General features: G+C 30.1%; 1 protein-coding gene across 1 annotated transcript; it reads right to left on the bottom strand.

The window, feature by feature from the left end:
• Positions 1–14,169: 14,169 nt before the first annotated feature.
• AOX1 (Aldehyde oxidase 1) lies at positions 14,170–18,719 on the bottom strand. The gene is made up of 7 exons (XM_065498616.1): positions 18,477–18,719; positions 18,240–18,412; positions 17,432–18,178; positions 17,083–17,316; positions 15,083–17,023; positions 14,541–15,018; positions 14,170–14,482 (listed from the first exon to the last, which is right to left on the bottom strand). The coding sequence occupies exons 1-7, from the start codon at positions 18,514–18,516 to the stop codon at positions 14,292–14,294; spliced, it is 3,804 nt and encodes a 1,267-aa protein (XP_065354688.1). The 5' UTR covers positions 18,517–18,719; the 3' UTR covers positions 14,170–14,291.
• Positions 18,720–19,629: the final 910 nt, after the last annotated feature.

The following is a 19,629-nucleotide window of genomic DNA, read 5'->3' as shown; positions in this document are numbered from 1 at the left end:
GAGGCAGCCAGCCACATACACAAATTATTCATCGTGCTCACACTCCCTTCTAAACTGAAAGTACTTTTTTCCATGAAATTATTAGGAGACGAAAATGTTTCTCAAACGTCATGAAAATGAAATGTACATTTTATCTTATTGTTTTTTGTTTTGATTTTTTCACCTACATTACGCGTGTCTTGTTTGATTTTCGTCTTAGGTTTGTTTATTTAAATTTAGATTTCGTAAGAATTTAAAAAACGAAAAATTATTTTAACGAATGGCCACCAAGATGTTGAAAATGAAACAAATTTCAAAAAGTCATCTCTTCAATAGTTCCATTAACATTTATCCATTAAAAATTAAAAAAAAAAAAACAAATATGTGGCTGTGTGTGATTGAGTACGAGCACTTGTGGATGTTGTAATCGTTTTTATTTAACTTTTCTGAAGATTATTAGTAGATACAAATTTTCGAAAGTATAAATAAACATCTAAAATATTTCATAGAACAGGGAAGACCCCAATGCCCACATTGCGTATCACTCATACAGACACATATGTACTTTTTACTGTTAACAATTACATACTCGCATGTACCCAGATAGCATTTGGAAGATTGTTTTATATATGTATGTATGTATGGATGTGTGTTTATGTGGTAAGTATGACAATTGTGGATGTGTGTGGTCTGTTTTTTAAAATTTCTTTTAGGTTTTGTTGTTATTGCCGTTCACTTGATATGTAAATCCAGTCACGTCTTTATTGTCGAACTCATAAAATGTAATTAAAATTGTTACAATTTTATTCATTGTTTTTTTTTGTTGTTGTTGTTTGTTTTATTGATAAACCGATTACGGATTGTGAGCATGTAAGATTCATTGTTTCATATATTCTGATCTGTAATCATTGGCAGTAGAGAATCATTGTTTATTAAGAAACAACAGTTTTTTTTTTTTTATTTATTTATACACCTTTTTTGGTATTAAAAAAAAATAACAATTTCATATATTGATTGTTTTACTCGTTAATTTTCAGTACGTGCTGCAAACAGACAATTTATTATTTTGAGAGCCATAAGCCAACATCAGCCGTTATAATTCAATCACATAATGCATTCATTCGTCCATTGATTCATTCTCTCATACCAACTGACAAACGTAATTCATTCATTTACACAGCTGATACTGGACTTTGTTTGGATTTCATATAAATATATTTTTTAACCCACTAAAGGAGTTTACTTATGGGTATGAACAATGTCATGGGTATATAAATAACTCTTGTCTTAAATATACGTACAAATATTTTTAAAACTAATGTAATTATTATTATATAATAATAATGCACAAAAAAATACATGTTTATATATGGGCAATTCTACCGAAAGGTCCACCGAGTTCAGAAAATTAAAAGTTTTTAAAAACAGTTTGTTTTATCATATTTTGAAATGGAAACTATCAAATTTACATAATTCAAAGAACTTTCAATCGATTGAAAGTTGTAAAATTGGGTAAATTATGGTACTTTTTTCGATATCTAAAAAAAATTCCCTATTTAAATACTGTTTTTTCGAATGAAAAATAACAAAGTTATACGAGTTTTATCTTACCAAATATTGAGCAAAATGTGCTGGTTTACTCATATTTTACTCGCATTTCTATTGTTGACATATTTGTTTACATAACTTTTGCATGCAAAACAGTGAGTAAATAATATAAAAATGTAATTTTTCTTGTATATATGACGTAGGGAAATGCTAATAACTTGATTATTTTTAACTCGATGTTCATGTTTTATAACTTGTTAGAAAGATCATTTTCTCTAGAAGCTTAGGTTTATTGAAAATGTTTAAAAAATTGTATTTAAATATGGAATTTGCACCACACAAATGGGGCCAAAATGTATCTTATGCCGTCTGATCTGATTGAAAAGAATTCCTTGTTATATAATTTATACCAAAAATGTAAAGTAGTGAAAAGAATTTTAGGTATAGCCCAGTTGGACTACATTTGTTGCAATGGTCAAGAAGTAATAGCAGATTGGACTGCGTATTCTGGAAAAATAAACTGCGTTTGACATTCCTGATTTTTCATTAAAATTAATTTTGTTTTGTGTTACACAATACTTGATAATTTCTTGTCGTGATAAACGTTAAAATGGTTGTCAAGTTAAAAAATTATCAGGTATTACATACTTCATTTACACTCAGGTCCCGTTTTATGCAGATTCAAAGTAATGCGATTTTTAAATAATTTTTTTTTTTAATTTTAAAAGATTTTTAAATTTTAGATGTTCTTTTTTTTAATTCTTCATTTACATAACTGAGCCCTTAAGGGGCTTACCTTTTTACCATTTTTAAATTTAACCAATTTTGCATCACTGATATAATGGTTATAGTTTGTTTATTACAAAATCAAATTCTTAATATAGATTGAGAATTAAATATCGAAAGAGAATTAAAGATTCATCGCGGACTGACTAATCGGTTTTCCGGATATCAAAAGTTACATAAGCAACTTAAAAATTCTAAATCGCAAAGTTTAATGACAGATTATTTTGCAAGAATAAAAATTCTTCGATTTCGTCCCATTTCCACTAGATTAATTCTAGTGATGAAAATGATATTTTACCATATGATGACAATATGATTATATCATCTGGTGATGAAAGTCCAAACCTATGCAGACAATTATTCAGTGATTCAGATTAATCATGCATATTTACAGAATTTCCTTAAAAAATGTTAAATTTTTTCGGGATCATTTTCACTTTTTCTGTAATTATAAATATTTTTGTTTATTATTTTTAACGTATTTTTTTATTGTTTAAGTAAATTAAATAAATAAATTTTTGTTGATTTTTTTTATGCGATTTTGTTCTGAGTTTTTAATTAAAATCTGAATTTATGCGGTTTTTCAGAATTTTGGAACGAATCGTAAGTTTTTATATGAAGCTAGAGTATTGTTTTATGCGAATTCAATTTATGCGATTTTTTTGGAACGCGTCTATCGCATAAAACGAGACCTGAGTCTATTAGTATTATTGCTTCATTATGACAAGATTGTTACAGCCGTATTTATAACCAAAATTTAGCATGAACTTAACATACGAGTTATTTATAAAGTATATCTTAAGGTAGGGTCATATATGGCAAATATTTGCCCCAAAAAGCGTAACCACTTTTTTAGCACAAATTAGTTTGACGTGTTTACTCATACAAGTGTTTTGTGTGATCAAACAGCATCAAATAAAATAAAATAAAACTAAATTTTTTGTTTTGAATCATCCTAAGTACAATAAATTTTTCAAATTAATGAACGAATTCAAATACATTTTATTTAGTGGTTACGTATTTTTCGTCTGTGGCCGAATGGAATAACTCCATTTTTTGAAAACACTAGAAAAACACACTTAGAGTTTTAAACATATTTCACTAATTACACAGGGGAACAAAATTGACATTTTGGTTAGGTGCAGCCAAAAATGTTTTTGATAAAATATGTATGGGACATTTCGCAAGGATGTTGAATATTGTCTTTTTTCAGTTTGATCCTTATAAGGTCAAACTTATAAGGATCAAACTGGTAAAAAGGATAAAAATTTGTTCGCGGTATAGATTAAAAACATATCAATAAACTAATTTATATAAAAATATTGAGAATTCGCTGAAAATGTACTAAACTAGTTGCAAATAACTCAAAGTTTTACAATATTTTTCATATGTTTTTCGCATTAAAAAAATTATGCAAATGTGCGTAACTTAAATGTTTATCACCTATATGATTATACTTAAACTAAAGATTTTTATTTGTAGATTATCGAGATCACAAAATATCTCCGATTTTTTTTTTAAATTATAAGAAAAAACTACTTAAACTATCAATATTTCGGTTAGGTAAGGGTCCGTTTTTCTGTAATTGACAGCAAACGCCTAAAAAATAAAAATTTGTTTTAATTTCCTGTTTTTTTTTTTTTGATAAATATAATTTCTCTTGTTATATTATTTCATTATGGCTAGTAGGATGAGATGCTGTGTTAAAGATGCTAATAAGTTTGTTACATTTGGAGAACAGTGTATGTAATGTAGAATTTTCATAATGCACAATTTTATTAAGGATAATGCTAAAAGAGTCAAATTACAACTTTCCTGAAAGATCAGACAAATATGCCAAAACATCCACCAAATTATTACACTTCTTTTGTGTGTTTACCAGTCTCATGCTAAAAATATTTCACATTCTTAGCTGCATTACCCAAAATTTTGAAGAAAAACACCAAAAAATAGTGTATTCATTGAAAATATAAAAACCGCGATATTTCGAAAACGCGAGTTGACTGGAATAAAAAAACAAGTATAACATAGTAATGAGGGTTCATCAACTTGTACAAAACGTAGTTGAAATCTCGGGAACCAAAATCTCTGTTCCGCAGTGTTGTTTAATTTGAATTTATGTTATTATGCATGCGCATTAAACAATACATAATTTTAAATAATGTTAAAGATTTCTGATTACATTGAACTCATTTCTGGACATTAAAACCGAAAATCGGTGCCAGTTACCTTGTTTTTCCAAAATCTGGAGTTTTTTTTTAAAAAAAATTTTTTTTTAATTTATTTTTATATTTAACTTTAACTATTTCACTCAGCACGTTAATTTATCCGTTTTTTTACGAAAGAATGAAGTTACCCAGTTTTTCAAAAAACAAACTGAAATCAAGTCGGAAAAAGCTCACAAGAAGTTTCATTCAGGAATTCGACAAAATTGAATAAACATTTGACATTGAAGCTAGTAAAGGTTGCAGAAAAAAAATAATTTTATAATTTTAAAATGTTATTAGTACAGTAATTTTGACTTACCTGCACAATCAACTTTGCACGATATTTTGTGCAGGTAAGTTAAAAATGCAGTTAACCTCAATGCACTTACCTGCTCATTGATGCTGGTAAGTTCATTTACAGTTTACTGCCCAAAAAAGCAGCTAACGGCAAATAATTTACACGAAGCTTTGTGATTTTTCCGTCAAATTGATATTAATACAACATATTTTTTCATTCAAAATCGTATTTTTCTTATTTGTTTTGATTTAATTTTGTATTAGGCAGCTAAATTAATTTTTTTTCATGAAAACCAGTTATAGCTTCCAAAAGTATTATGCACTTATCTTAAATGTGCAGGTATGAACAATGCACTTAAATTAACGAATTTATATGGATTTTGGTGAATAAATATACAAAACACAAGTTTTGTGCACTTATATGCAAAATGCTTTTAATTGAAAGTCAGGTAAGTCAAAACTACTGTATTGAATATCGTATTGCGGCGCGCCGCGGCGTTAAACATGGAATATGTTTAATTTCTAAGTTTAATTTAAAAATAAAGAAATTTAGTTTGTTTTTGTTTATAAATTTTCTTAATTTTCGCCATTGATTTTGATCCAAAAAATGTATGACTAATTTTTGCGTAAAATCAAAATCAAAATATCAAAAATATGCATTTAAAAAAATCTAACAAAAAGGAAGATATTGGACCTAAGTTATGTTGTTATATAAGAATTCCATATCCTTTTCATATGTTAACAAAATTTCATAAATTAATTTCATAGCTAACCATCAGTTAGACATGGAACAAAAAATAAATTTTGAAAGTTGAATAAACATACGTTCTCTTCTTGTGTGAAGATCGAGCCCATCTAATGTACATAGATAATTACCTTGAATATACCTTTATTACCGTATTTTTAATACATATAAACCAATTTAGTATTTATTCAGTAGTGTTTATAATTCTTCAATAATACATCAATACAAGGGTGTTCCATATTTACGCTTTTTGGATGTTCTATGCTTCCATGGTCTAAAATTATTCTCCATCGTCTAAAAACCAAATGCTGAACATCGTAAGAGGTTGCACATTTTATATAAACTTACGAGTCCTTTACCATAAAATATAAAAATGTTCTGGCATCGATAAACCATAATGCGTTAATTTTATACCCAAAAAATTATAAAATTTCAAGCAGGATTTACATACATTGTCAAATTTGCTCAAATTGTCTGCTTTTTTATGTCAAATGGAATCTTGGAAGCACCGAAAATCGAAAATTTCCAATACAAGGGTCAGCCTAATGTGTACTTTTTAAACATTTCGATATGCACATATAATTCGTACATTCCAGTGAATTGAGGGTATTTCAAAATTATATTTTTAAAATGTTTACACATACATTTGCAGCATTATTTGTATGTTGGAATTAGGGTATACATACCAAAACTATATTTCTATGTGTTGTTTGTCAAATTCACAATAATTTCAATTGTTTTTCATTAAAATTAAGTGGTTGAGTAGTATATAAGCCATATTTGGCCTGATTTTGAATTATAAAATAATTCAAAATTAATAAATATAGAACCAATATTTCATGAAACCTCCCAGCTTAAACTTACTTTGGAGAGCCATTTTGAACTAATTTAGTAATATAAAAGAATTCAATCATTTGCTATTATTTTGCATTGACATCTTTGATAGAATTACAAAAAGATTGAAACACGAATAAACTGTATTTTAGAGACACTCTAATACAATTCATAAGTGTATGCATGTATGTTTGTATATGGGAATAAAGGTGTATTTATTGTGCTGTGTGGTCCGCACAATGATGAAATATTGTGTCCTTTATGGTTAAAAATTTTCAATAATAAAATGTACGAGTGGAGTGTTTCAATTAAAAATTTAATTTTTGAAATTGTAACCAACATCAACAGCAGCACGCACTTTGCAACACACTTCCAATAGTAGATTTTATTGCTTTTGCTATTGAATTTGTATCTATGTGTAAGTGTGAGTTCTTCCACAACTGCCATATACACATTATTGTAGTTATGTAGCATGTTGTATGAATGAATGAATGAATGCAGGCTGCTCTCGCGTTCACTGTTCATTTTACTTGCGGCCATACTGTAATTAATACATTCAGCTGAAGTTTTTAGCATGCACAACCAGTGTGAATGAATAAAGCAATATAAATGGTGACCACAGAGTTTTTCGTCCTTTTTGTTATTGTTGTTGCTGTTGCTGTTGCTGTTATCGTGCCCCACTCTTTTTCGCTTAATTTTCATTCAACATAGTTTTTATTTGTGTTTGTGCGTTGGAATTTGTACAGCGTAGTGTTTCTTCCTTTTGGATTCATTGTTTCCATACTTATTAATTTAATTTGTAAAAGTTTGTGTTTATTTTAGATTTTGTTTTTGGTTCCATTCAATTGTTTTTCCTCCGAGGTTTATTTTATTTAATTTATTTTCATTTGTTTCTTTTTTTCACTTGATTCTGTTTAAACTTGCCATTCTGTGCCAAGTGTTGTTCCCACCGCCATGTGGAGTTATTCTGGCCACAAATTGGTTGTATGCCTCTGGCATCAATTAAACAATTTTAAAGCTCGTGGTTTTTTTTTGTATATTATTTTGCAGAGCAAACGTACTTTACAATGTGTACATTACTATAGTAAGAATAAATATTTCCATATTGGATTTAAAATGAAGTTTTATTTATTTAAAATTTCCATTTATTAATTTAATTAAGATTTAATATAACTTTAATAGAAAGATAATTAGAAACATATGAGTGGATTAATTTTGGGTAATTTCTTCTTAAAGTCACAGTTTTCAGATTCGTTTCGATGGCCATATCCATCCATAGATTTGTTCCGTTTTAGCAACAGATAGTCAGTTGGCAAAGAAGTAGTACGGTAGAAATAACAGAATTTTTTTCATTCAACTCAAGCCACGGCAGAATAAATCGAATGAATTAAATTTTAAACTTTTGTTCTTAAAGGAATTATTAAGGGTATTAATATCTAGAGAAAATTATTATAACAATCTGATTTGACAAATTTTTCTTTCGAAACTACCTAATAATGCTTTACTGATTTAAAATAGATAAAATTCTTAAGTTTTTAAACTAAACAATAGAATTTATTAATTTTATAGCGATTAAAACTACGAGTGTGACAATACCGATAAATTACAAACCATTAAAAATGTTTGTTGGTCCAACGTTGTACAACCAAATGTAGTTAATTTATACTACTTTTGAAACGTTTAGTATGATAAAATTCCATGGAATTTGAAGATTTTTCATTTCCAACCCCATAAAGTATATATCTTTATAGATATATTCCAGATTTTTTACCTATATCTAACTCATGAGTATAGATAGACACTATGGATATCAAATGAAATGGACGAAATGGGTAAAAATATTTGCTCAATTCACAATTGGTGTCGTAGTGTTGTAGCGTTGTATGTCGTAATTTTTTTTATTAATATTTTTTTTTGTTTCAAAAAATGTTGTTTGAAAAATATTTTTCACAAACAACTTACAACGCTACGACTTCGATTGTGAATTGGGCAATTGTTTAACACGAATTTTTTCCATAAAAGTTTTTATTTCTTATCGATTTTTTTTGACTAAAAGATATATTCCTGTGAATGCTTTAAGTTTGATTATGATTTTCGAAAAAAATATATTTAAAGGTATTTACAGTGGACAATACTTAGTATTAATATTTGTATAAACAAAATTTTTTATTAGATTTTCAAATAATACAATAAATAAATATCCATATCATAAATTTTTTAAAACAATTCAAAAACTTTTTATTTTCATTTGTATAAAAGTAACAATAAAAGTAAAGAAAATAAATTTTAAATAAAATTTGCTGAGAAACATAATCAACTAAAAATATAATTGACGTATGTAATCACCTTAATTAAATATTAATGTTTTGAAATAAGCAATAAAAACAGATTCGGGAGGCTATAATTTATAGTAGAATTTGATATAATTGAAAAACACGTGTCGACAATGAAATACAAAAAATACACTAGAGGGGACTTGTAATAGGATTCATCAAAAGCTATACTTAAAATATACAGACAAACATGTCACAGTCTAATGATTTATATGTCTTAAAGTTGGAGTGTGGTAGTTAATAAGTTACGAGAGTAACCACAAAAGTTTTCACTGAAAGTATTCAGCGGCAAACCTTAAGCTTATTTTTTTAAAGAAATATTGCAGTATTTTACCTTAAATATATATGTACCAGGACAACAACTTGGACTTGTAGTCTCCTTACTGATATAATTTGTGAAGTAGAATTAAAGTTAGAATTTTCTTATATGCACATCAAACATCTATTATTAAACTAAAGTTTAAACATACTGACATTAAGGGTGAATTCCAAAACGTCTGTATGCAATGCAACCTTAAAAAGTCAAGCGATTCTTAACTCAACCGTGTAAACTTTGATAATAGTTGTGTTCGCGTACTTGATAATTTGTAATAATTTGTACAAACTATCACTGGAAGTTACGAGATTCCGTTCGTTTACTTTTAAAAACTTTTAACGAGAGAGCAAGAGAGTGTCAAAAATGACAGTTCGTAGATAGAGAACATGATATTTTTTACTGGAAATTTTTTGTCCAGTAAAAAATATCAACATAAAAAATATGTTTAAATCATATTGTAGCAAATGTAAACAAAACAAAAAAGTTGATAATTAACACAATTTACAAGTCTTGCAAAGAAAAGAAGTAAAATAACACAAAACAAACTTTTTAAATTGGTTTATAATAAAATACAACTTATTTTTACAAATTGTTGTTCGAACACACTTAATGTTTCATATCGCAAAATGTATGAAAAAGTAAAAACAGGCAGTATGCTAAGTTTTTTTTTAAATTTTAACTACGCGTTTGCATTGCATACAGACGTTTTGGAATTCACCCTACTTCAACAGACAGTTTAACTTTAAATTAATGTATAAACAGACATCGTAATAATGTGGGTAAAACATATAAAAATCAACATGAAACATTTTACGTTGTTTCAGTAACTAATAATAAATGTGAAGATGTGTTGATATTTTTTCATGTACAATTGCTACTCTTTGTCTCGAAAATTATATCCGATGAATATCGAAATATCGAAAGTAAAGAGTAATAAAATAAAGTAAAGATTAATAAACAAAATAACATATAAAAAATGTTTTCAGTAACCCCTCGTACAGCACACTTTAAATTGCCAGTCTATTTTTTAAATATTTAAGGAGTGTCTCTTTATAGTTTGATACATATGACATTTGTTTACAATTACAAACATTTTTCATAAACCAATTTGCTGAAATACTCGTACTGCATGCTAATACATATGAGAGAGACTCTTAAACTTGCGTTCCTCTTTACATTTCCCTTTGTCATTAAATGAAAATCATAAATATTAGTTTGTTGTTCACTTGTATGTATTAAAAAAATAACATAAAATACTACTCGGGCGCCCACAAAAATCCCATAAATTCTCACACAATTTGACAGTTTTGGCACCTTAAGCCAAAAACAGTTTGATAGTTAAGTTTAACAAAATTAATATATATGCACACACACATTCTCACTCACACAGCTTTGCATATAAATACATTCATACAAGGTATGTATAACTTCATATACATACATATGTATGTAGATTAGATCTGCCCTAAAAAAAATAGATTTGTTTTATAGTGGTCTTATTTCGATTCGTCACGATAACCCGTGCCGGAACTCAATTCAATAATGATGTTAGAAAGATAATTCTGCAAAATATTAATAGAAAAGAGTAATTAACTATTGTTGCTTATCATCGTTTATCAAATTTTACAATTTTCAATAAATGTCGGAACTGATTCTCGTCATCTGATTGTTCTAGAATTAAGTCTCAGTTTGATTAGTATACTCAACAAACCTGCGTATCTAAAGCAAGTCTATTTTTTAAGAGCAGGTCTAATGTACATACATATAGACATCGTTGTATATGGGCGACTTAAGGAAAAATTTTACAAATAAACGGTCGCATGAATGAGTTATTTTCACTTAATTCAATCATAAAACCGATTGAGGAAATGTAAATAAAAACAAAATAAAAATGTTTATTAATTGTTGACAATTTCTAAAGTTTTGTTTTGTTTCCTGCCAGTGAAATACTAATAATTTCAATGATTTGTGTTGTGCGCATGCCCAGCGGCTACAAGCTACGTATTCGAACATTAATTCTTAGACAGAAAGACAGTATGTTTGTAGATATGCATGTTTCATTCATCTAGTCAGTCATTTATAAATATGTATGAATGTACATATATTCATAAATACACATGTATTCATACATTTGCTCATTCATTCGTAATGCACATTCATTCACTTACTTACTTCGTGACGTATCACGTTACAAGATTTGTGGTCTATTCCATTTGAAAGCCACATCAGACCTTCCCTCATATATCCATACGATTGCATGTGAGAATGGTACTATTGAACATACATACATGCATGTATGTACATTAGGAAGGCCCTTAAAGGTTATATATTATATTTAAAGTTTCGAGTTTTGAGTCAAAGTAATAATATATTATTATTTTTTATGGAGTACAAAAAGTGATCTTAATAAATAAATTTCATCTGTTTTATATTTTTAATAATTTGTATCACTGTCTTAGGCAATTTTGAACCCAGATAAATATTTTAAAAAATGTATGACTAAAATTAAATTTTCCAAAGTCCGACAATTTCAAGTCGGTCCCCTCGCTAACCAAAATTTGGTATAACCGTTAAAATTTTAGGTTTTAATCATAGTTATTTTGAATCGAAGACAATTTTTCCAAATTTAAGAATTTTCTTTTTTTATGATTTTTTTAAAAACGACACCAGAAAATTTTTACATTTTATATTTAAACACGTATGGGTGAATGAAATATAAAAGCATTTTTCAATTGCAGTTTTTTGAAAATATTGCTTCTTAGATGACACCTTGGGAGCACCCTAAATTACATACATACATCCATAAATATGAATGGATGTTAGTTAATGTGTGTCTGATTTTACTTTATCATTCCTTCGTTCACTTATTCGTACATGAAGACTGTCATGCAAATCGAATGCATCGACATGTTCTAATACGAATATGCACATGCAAATTTCTATGAATTTCTGTATAGACATGGTTTTATATAATTTTCATTTATTTGTATGTTTGTTTGCATAGCACAAAACGTTGGCGGGCATAGATTGGCAGTCATAAAACATGACATTGGAACACATGTTACTCGTGCTCGAACCATACCTTTCTTTCACTTGACACTTGCGGCTATCGTTTGATTAGTTATTGTTCAAATGTCATAGAATTTTCAAGTTAATTAGATTTTCGTTTCCATTTTTATTGTAGTTTCAACACTAAAACTGTTCTTCGGTTAACGCAATAAATTGAGTATTGAAACTGAATCCTATATTCACTCGAATGTCAGATACAAAATCATAGAAACGTTTCGAAAATAACTGAATTTAATAAACAGTAATGTAATAAAACACTTACTTCCCTCTCACATTAAAATAAACAATAAGCCCTCCTAATATTTTTCAGTAATTTAGTAGAACAGTAAAATAGTTACTGCTATATGAATATAAATATAAAATTTAAAAAAAAAATACCTTGGATGAGTCTTTAGTATGAAAGTTATTTACCAAAATTTTAAGCTAATCGGCAAATGCAGTAAAAACAGTAAAAGTTCTCAATTTTATGTGGAATTTTCTCAATATGTATCATGTATGGTGTTCCCAATTTATTTAAAGTATGGTCGGTCAAGCCCGACCCTTGGTAGGCATGGTAGTTCAGGTTATGAAGATTATAGCCAATTTATACGTACACAACCCGAATGTATTTTTACAAATAGAGCGTAAAAAATATTTCATTCAGTTTGCAGCTATTTTATTTATTACTCATAAATGCACACAAATTAAATGCCTCTATTTGCCTACCAATGCCCTAGACTGAGTAAATGAGCAAAAACTTTGTTTTTTTAATTTAAATAATTTCTTTTCGTCAATGATTTTCGAAAGTTGGCCTTAACGTTAACCGTTTCAAAAAATGGTTCTATTTTTTATCTTATCGCAATGCTTGAAAAAATATAACAAAGTTTAAATAATCAGGGGTACAAACATTTGTTGACCCGGTCTCATGAAATACGGAAAATATGCATTCCAGATACATTTAATTTTTATATGAAAAATTTGAATAGGTTTTTTGTAACAATAGTATTAGACATAAACAAAAAATTTTAAATTGCACAAACCAAAGTAAAAGAATAAAGGTTTTGAGTTTCTGGATTTATGATATAAACAATTTAAAGAAATTTTTGCGAACAGTCAAACCAGACATATTTTAAGTATGAACATAGTGTTTTTCAGTTACTACTCGAGTGCTTTGGTGTAATGAATGACATTCATTAATACACATTTTATTGAAGAGAAATTAAGCTAGCTCACTGAATTATAAATTCCTATAGCCATGTTGAGGAATAATTAAAATAGATTTGGTGGACCAATCACAAAGATTTGAAGACCTGTAAGCATTTTCCAAACACGTACAATTAATCTGGTAATTGTTTCCTATATTTTGAACATTTCCACCGGAGTGTTTGACAAATGTACTGACAGAACTTATTTAGCACTACACTAAATATTGCAAATATTACTGAAATAAAAAACCTTAACACCAATGAATATTTTACGGTTATCGACTTTGATTTTGCGGTATAAAATTATAATATTTTCGAGTAAATTGGATTTAAGTTGCTTGCTTACCAATAAGTCCTAACATATACATTTACATTGCACATAACATTAATTTTAGTAAATACATAGATTTTGTAATACTCAGATTAAAAATTGAAATCTCTTACAGCAAAAGTGTTACTTTTATAAAATCAACGAATGCTATACAACGAATAGCAATTACATTTTTATGCTGTATATGAAGATATTTGCACCACATAATGATTATCCTTAATGTTTATTACCAACAATGTGTTAATGGTTATATCTCTTACCACCAGTAACACGAAGTCTGGTTATGTTTTAACTAATAGTTATACTGACAGTTTTCATACAAAAATAATTTTAACCGACTGTATAACTATTGGTTAAGGCTTAACCAGACTTCGTGTTAATGGGGGTTATACATATATATATATAGTATATATTATACATGTATGTACATTTGTATGTAGTCGTTTTAAGGTTGCATAGAAATTAAATTTCTTTTTTTATGGAAATGTTTCACATTCACCTGTTTCATAGATGTAATTTGCGATTACGTGCAACTCAATGTGCAAATATATGTTTTTATTTTATTTAAGATATAAACTTACAAACTCTAAAAAGCAATAACATTTTATATATAGATATATTTAACATGGGATAAAACTTTAACATGAACCGTACTTTTAATTTTAAGCATTGGCTGTTAAAGTCATCATGTTGACATGGGTACCACAATTTAAAAGAATATAATCGGGAGTCATAGGAGCTCTTAGAGTAATCCATTTTTTTGGTAATCCAGCATCATCACGGGCCGATTGAATTGCTTGTTGCAGAGCAAAGGCTAAATTAACGGGCAAGCAAATTGATGGTTCTCCAGTGGCTAAGAATAAATAGAAAGTTGTTATTTAAAATAGCCAAAGAAAGTATTTCAAACATACCTTTGGATCTCATGAAACCAGCCGGATTTGGACTTTGTGCCAACAATTCAATACGAAAATCAATTGGTATATCTTTAGCTCCTGGAGGCTTGTAATTCCATGTACGATTAGTTTTTAGTTCTCCAGTTGTTTTGTCTGTAACACATAGTTCGGATGTCCAATAACCCAAGCCCATTATAAATGCGCCCTCCACTTGTCCGACATCAACGTTTGGATTTAAACTTTCGCCAGCGTCCTGCAAAATGTCTACGCGTCTCACAAGATAATTGCCTGTTAAGACGTCGAGTTCGACTTCGGTGAGACCAAGTGAGCATACTGTATATGGATCCATTTCACCGATTTTACAACCATCACTGGCTATTAAATTAGCATTACGATTGTGAGCCTCATTTATGAGACTGTTCCAAGTGGGATCTTTTAATTCCTCCTTTATTGGTTTCAGGATTTCATTCAACGAATTGCAGCATTTGCGAACAGCCTAAAGTGAATTATTGTATTGAGATCTGTTTATGACGCATTAAAACTAATTAAATTTTACTTACAAAACACACAGTTTCACTGCCAATAGATCCACCAGTTACCATCGAATTAGCCCCATTAATGCTATTGCTGCCCTCAATTCGAATTAACTCTAATGGTATATCCAAGACGTGGGCTGCCACTTGGGCGATTTTCGTGTTCATACCCTGTCCCATTTCTACTCCACCGTGGGTAATTACAACTGTACCATCACCATGATAAATTGCCACAGTTGCAGGGAATTGACCAAAGTAACCAATGTGGTATTCCATTGTTGCCAAGCCAAGACCGCGTTTGGTCCAACGGTTTTGCTTATTGAACTCAATGATTTCTTGTCTTCTGGCTTTGTATTGAGCAGATTCGACAAATCTTGGTATCATTGATCCCATTTTATGCCCTGGTATTAAATTGGCCAAGCGGACCTCTAAAGGATCAAGACCCAATTCAAAGGCAGCATGTTCTACTATATTTTCTATCATAGCTATACCTTCAACTGAACCAGGAGCTCTGCAGGCCGTGTTATTGGGGGAGTCGGTGAGCACCATATAGCCATTCAAGATAAAATTGTCTGATGTGAAATCGTAGCAGTTTTTAGAAACTAATAATGTATGGCCCATTGGTGATTCATTAGGAGAATATCCAGCGTCTTCATAAAATTTAGAAATGAGCTTCACGAACTTTCCTGATTTGTTGACATAAAAATTGTAGTCGATATTGCAAGGCCATCTTTTGCCCAAAGTGTCCATCATTGACTCAATCGATTGGACAAAACGGACTGGTCGGTTCAGTTTATAAGCTGCTAAAGCAGCACCACATGCTACTGGATTACAGCGTGTGGCCTTGCCACCATAACCTCCACCCAGACGGCGGGTTTTTACTTGAACTTCATTGTTTTTCAAGTTTAATAGATTTGAAACCACAATTTGTACCAAGTCCATCCATTGCGTAGCAACATACAGCTGCATGCCACCTTCACAAGGTATGGCAACAGTAGAATGAGGTTCCATGAAGAAATGATATTGAAGCCCCATTTCCAATTCTCCTTTGATATTTACGTCATAGTTATCGACTTTTGTTGCTTCTTCAGTAACATCAGATTTAATAGAATGTTTAATTCTATTTGATGGCCCACCATTCAAGACTTCCTTAAGGGTAGAAAATACTTCTTTAGCTCCCCCCTCATATTTAATTTTAATCAAATCAGCCGCTTTTTGCGCCAATGCATTAGTTTCGGCCACCACAATACCCACTGGTTGGTTATAAAATTTCACTTCTCCAGTCAAAAAGAGTTCCTCCTCTTCCACAAAGAAAAAGTTGTTAGGTACGGAAATAAGATTTTTTCCAGGTACATCTTTGGCTGTAAGTATAGCAACAACGCCAGGTAATTTCAAAGCTTCCGACGAATCTATCTCCTTTACAGTAGCACCAACTTTCTTGGCCGAAAAGAAGGCAGCCCATAACTGTTGCGATTGAGGAGGCAAATCGTTAGCAAATATGGCTTCACCAGAGCACTGTAAGAGGCCTTCATGTTTTTCGGTGGGTTTTTTGACCGGATAATCAGCCTCATGCTTCTCAAATAGTTGCTTGCCGCTAGAAACTGGTCTTTTAAGAATGTTGCCTCCAGATAATACTTTTGAATTAAGTTTGGTAGAAGGAGCATGAGCCAATAAAAATTTGTAAAATAAACCCTGAGCCAATTTAACTCTGTATTCTGGACTAGGTTCGGGCAACACAACATCTGCTTTTAACTCTGTCTGCATCAAGGTAAGTGCCGCCTTAACGGTAGACAACTCAAATAGTGGTTTATTTAACAAATGTTTTTCTAGTTGAAGAGCTCTGGAAAATCCGGGATTAATACCACCATAACAAATTCTTGAGGACTTAACTATGTAATTAGGCTTTTGAATCTGAATAAGTATAGCCGCATTTACATAGGCATGTGCATTTTGAGCTCTAGGCATAATCTAATGTTTGGAAAAAAAAGTTATTTAAAATTGTAAAATTTTATACGCATATCACGAACCTTGTACGAATCGAAAATGTATTCTTCGCTACTGTAAGGTTTCAAATCAAAATATTTGATGATTTTGTTGGTCATTGGAGTTTTAAGATACTCTGAGAGCGGAATACTGCATTCTTGTTTAGTTGATTCTTGTATAACGACATGTACGTCGAGTGCTTCAAACACCAAGTAGATGTCTGAAGGGAATTCGGGGTGCTGGTGTTTCATAGATAAATTACCTGCTAAAGTACCCATCTAGAATAATTATAGGTAAATAATTGCATTAATTAATTATCTTATCTAAAAAGTATTTGCTTTAAATTGGAATCTTAAATAAGTAGTACATATTTTGTGTTATCACATGACTTACATTTCTAACTGGGACATTAGCAATCAAATCAAAATGTTTCCATAGTTTGTTGCAGTACTCAAATCCCTTTGACTTTGCTGCTTTCTCAAATATGGCCATCGTCTCAGTAAGACTCAAATTACCACCCAATCTTAATGAACCAGTTGATAATTTGTAGTCATGTAATTCTGGTATCGAATTAATGTCGATAAATTTATGAACCGCATTCGAACGCCGGAAAACGCCATGAGCTGTATTACCAGACACCAGTATATAGTCTGCACCCTTAAGTTCGGAGAAAATTTTAAATAGTTCATCCAGCGACTTGGGCCAGAACCACTGTTCACCATTCTCATAGGTTAAGGGAAGAGAAAGAGTTCTCGGTGACTTACAGCTGCCACTACAATTTTGTCCGGTCTTTGGACAGGTTTTATTAGACAAGTCCTCAATATCTTGACATTCTTCGGGGATTTCAATGGTACTATCCACAGCAAAAGATTTCATAGCATCTAGAATCGGTCTGTAACCGGTACAACGACATATATTGCCTCCGAAGGAGTTTTCCACCTCTTCCATGGTGACTTTGCCATTTCTGCTTTTCAGCAGCCCATACATATTCATAACAAATCCCGGTGAACAGTAACCACATTGAGTGCCATTCATTTTAGCTAAACGTTTCTGTATGGAATGGAAGCCATCGCGTTTATTACCGATACCTTCAGTAGTCGTTATTTCGAAATCCACACAAGTGTTTAACAGAGTGAGACACTATAAAATGATAAATACATAATTCGATTCTAAACTATATTTTCCAGATATGACAACTTACAGAATTAACTGCCCATGTTTTAATTTCACCATTAACAGGATGCTTTCCGGTAACAACGCAAACACAAACACCGCAGCCGCCTTCTTGGCACATAAATTTGGTGCCAGGTAAACCGGCATGATCACGAATAAACGTATTCAATGTTATGTCAGCCGGTAAACTTGCCAAATTGACTACAAATGGAAAGAATTTAAATTGAAACTCATTAAACGTTAAATTTGTTTGTATTAAACTTACCGGAATAGGGTTTGCCATTTATGGAGAATTTGGTGATCATTATGGAATGACGTTTTTAAATTGTTCGTTTTGATTGGTATTGTTTCACTATTTTTATTTTATTTTGTTATATAACAAAAAATAATCACTTTTAATTAAACACTTTTGCTTCACAGTTTCAAGTACAGAACTATTGCGCACCAGGTTCCAACATTTAATGTGGATTGAACGCGAATGAATGAACGTTTTTTGTTAGGAATATTTATTAAAAAGTCGCTGCGATTTTTTGAGAGTCTTTTGACCGTTTTAGAGCGGGAAACACTTAAATGAGATTATTAATTTCAATTGAGAATGTGTCATTACATATAAATATTAGAACATTAACAAGCAAAGAAGAACCTTCTGATATCGAAATCAACTCAGAACTTAAACATTAAAACGTCGCACGCAATCATTACAAGATTAGAATTACAAAGCCAAACGATACTAAAAAATAACTACAGTCAAATGTGGCTATAGTGACTTTGTCGTTATTGAAAACTATTTTCAAGTTCCAGCGTTTTGGTGAGCATTTTCATATTGTGCAAACAAATGTTGTTGAGGCGAACTTATTTAATACTAACTATGTACTTTTAATGTCCATTTTCTATTATAAAAAAAATGTTTGCTGCTCTTTATAACCGAGTTTTTCTATTATAGAATTTGGTTTTCTCATCGTGAACAGTTTTACAGTCGAATACGTTTATTATGAATGTCGGTTATTAAACTGCTAAAATATAATCCTGCTAAAATATTTATATATATAAAGTTAGATCCGGATGTGTTCGAAAACTTTTTGTTTATAAATCGTTCCCTGTCATCTCCGCCGTGCTTCAGTATTCGTTATAAACGACATCCACTGTTCATGCAAACAAATAATAAATGCAATGTCATGAACAGTTTTAGTTTGTTTTTGTTTATTTTTTTATTGTTTGAAACACTTTTCTAAACAAATTGAATAGGTTTTGTTACTGTAAACGATCTGATAAGATTATTAATAAAGAGAGACAAGAGAGTGAGTGAGAGAAGTGTACGGAGATAAGAAACTTAACTATTCAGCTTTCTTTCATTAGTTTTCACGTTTATTTTTACAAAAAAATATGCTGTTTAATATCAATTCAAATTACTTTTTCAA

This window comes from Calliphora vicina, chromosome 1, assembly GCF_958450345.1.
Source record: "Calliphora vicina chromosome 1, idCalVici1.1, whole genome shotgun sequence".
Classification (NCBI taxonomy): domain Eukaryota; kingdom Metazoa; phylum Arthropoda; class Insecta; order Diptera; family Calliphoridae; genus Calliphora; species Calliphora vicina.
This window is presented reverse-complemented; position numbering and strand designations above follow the sequence as displayed.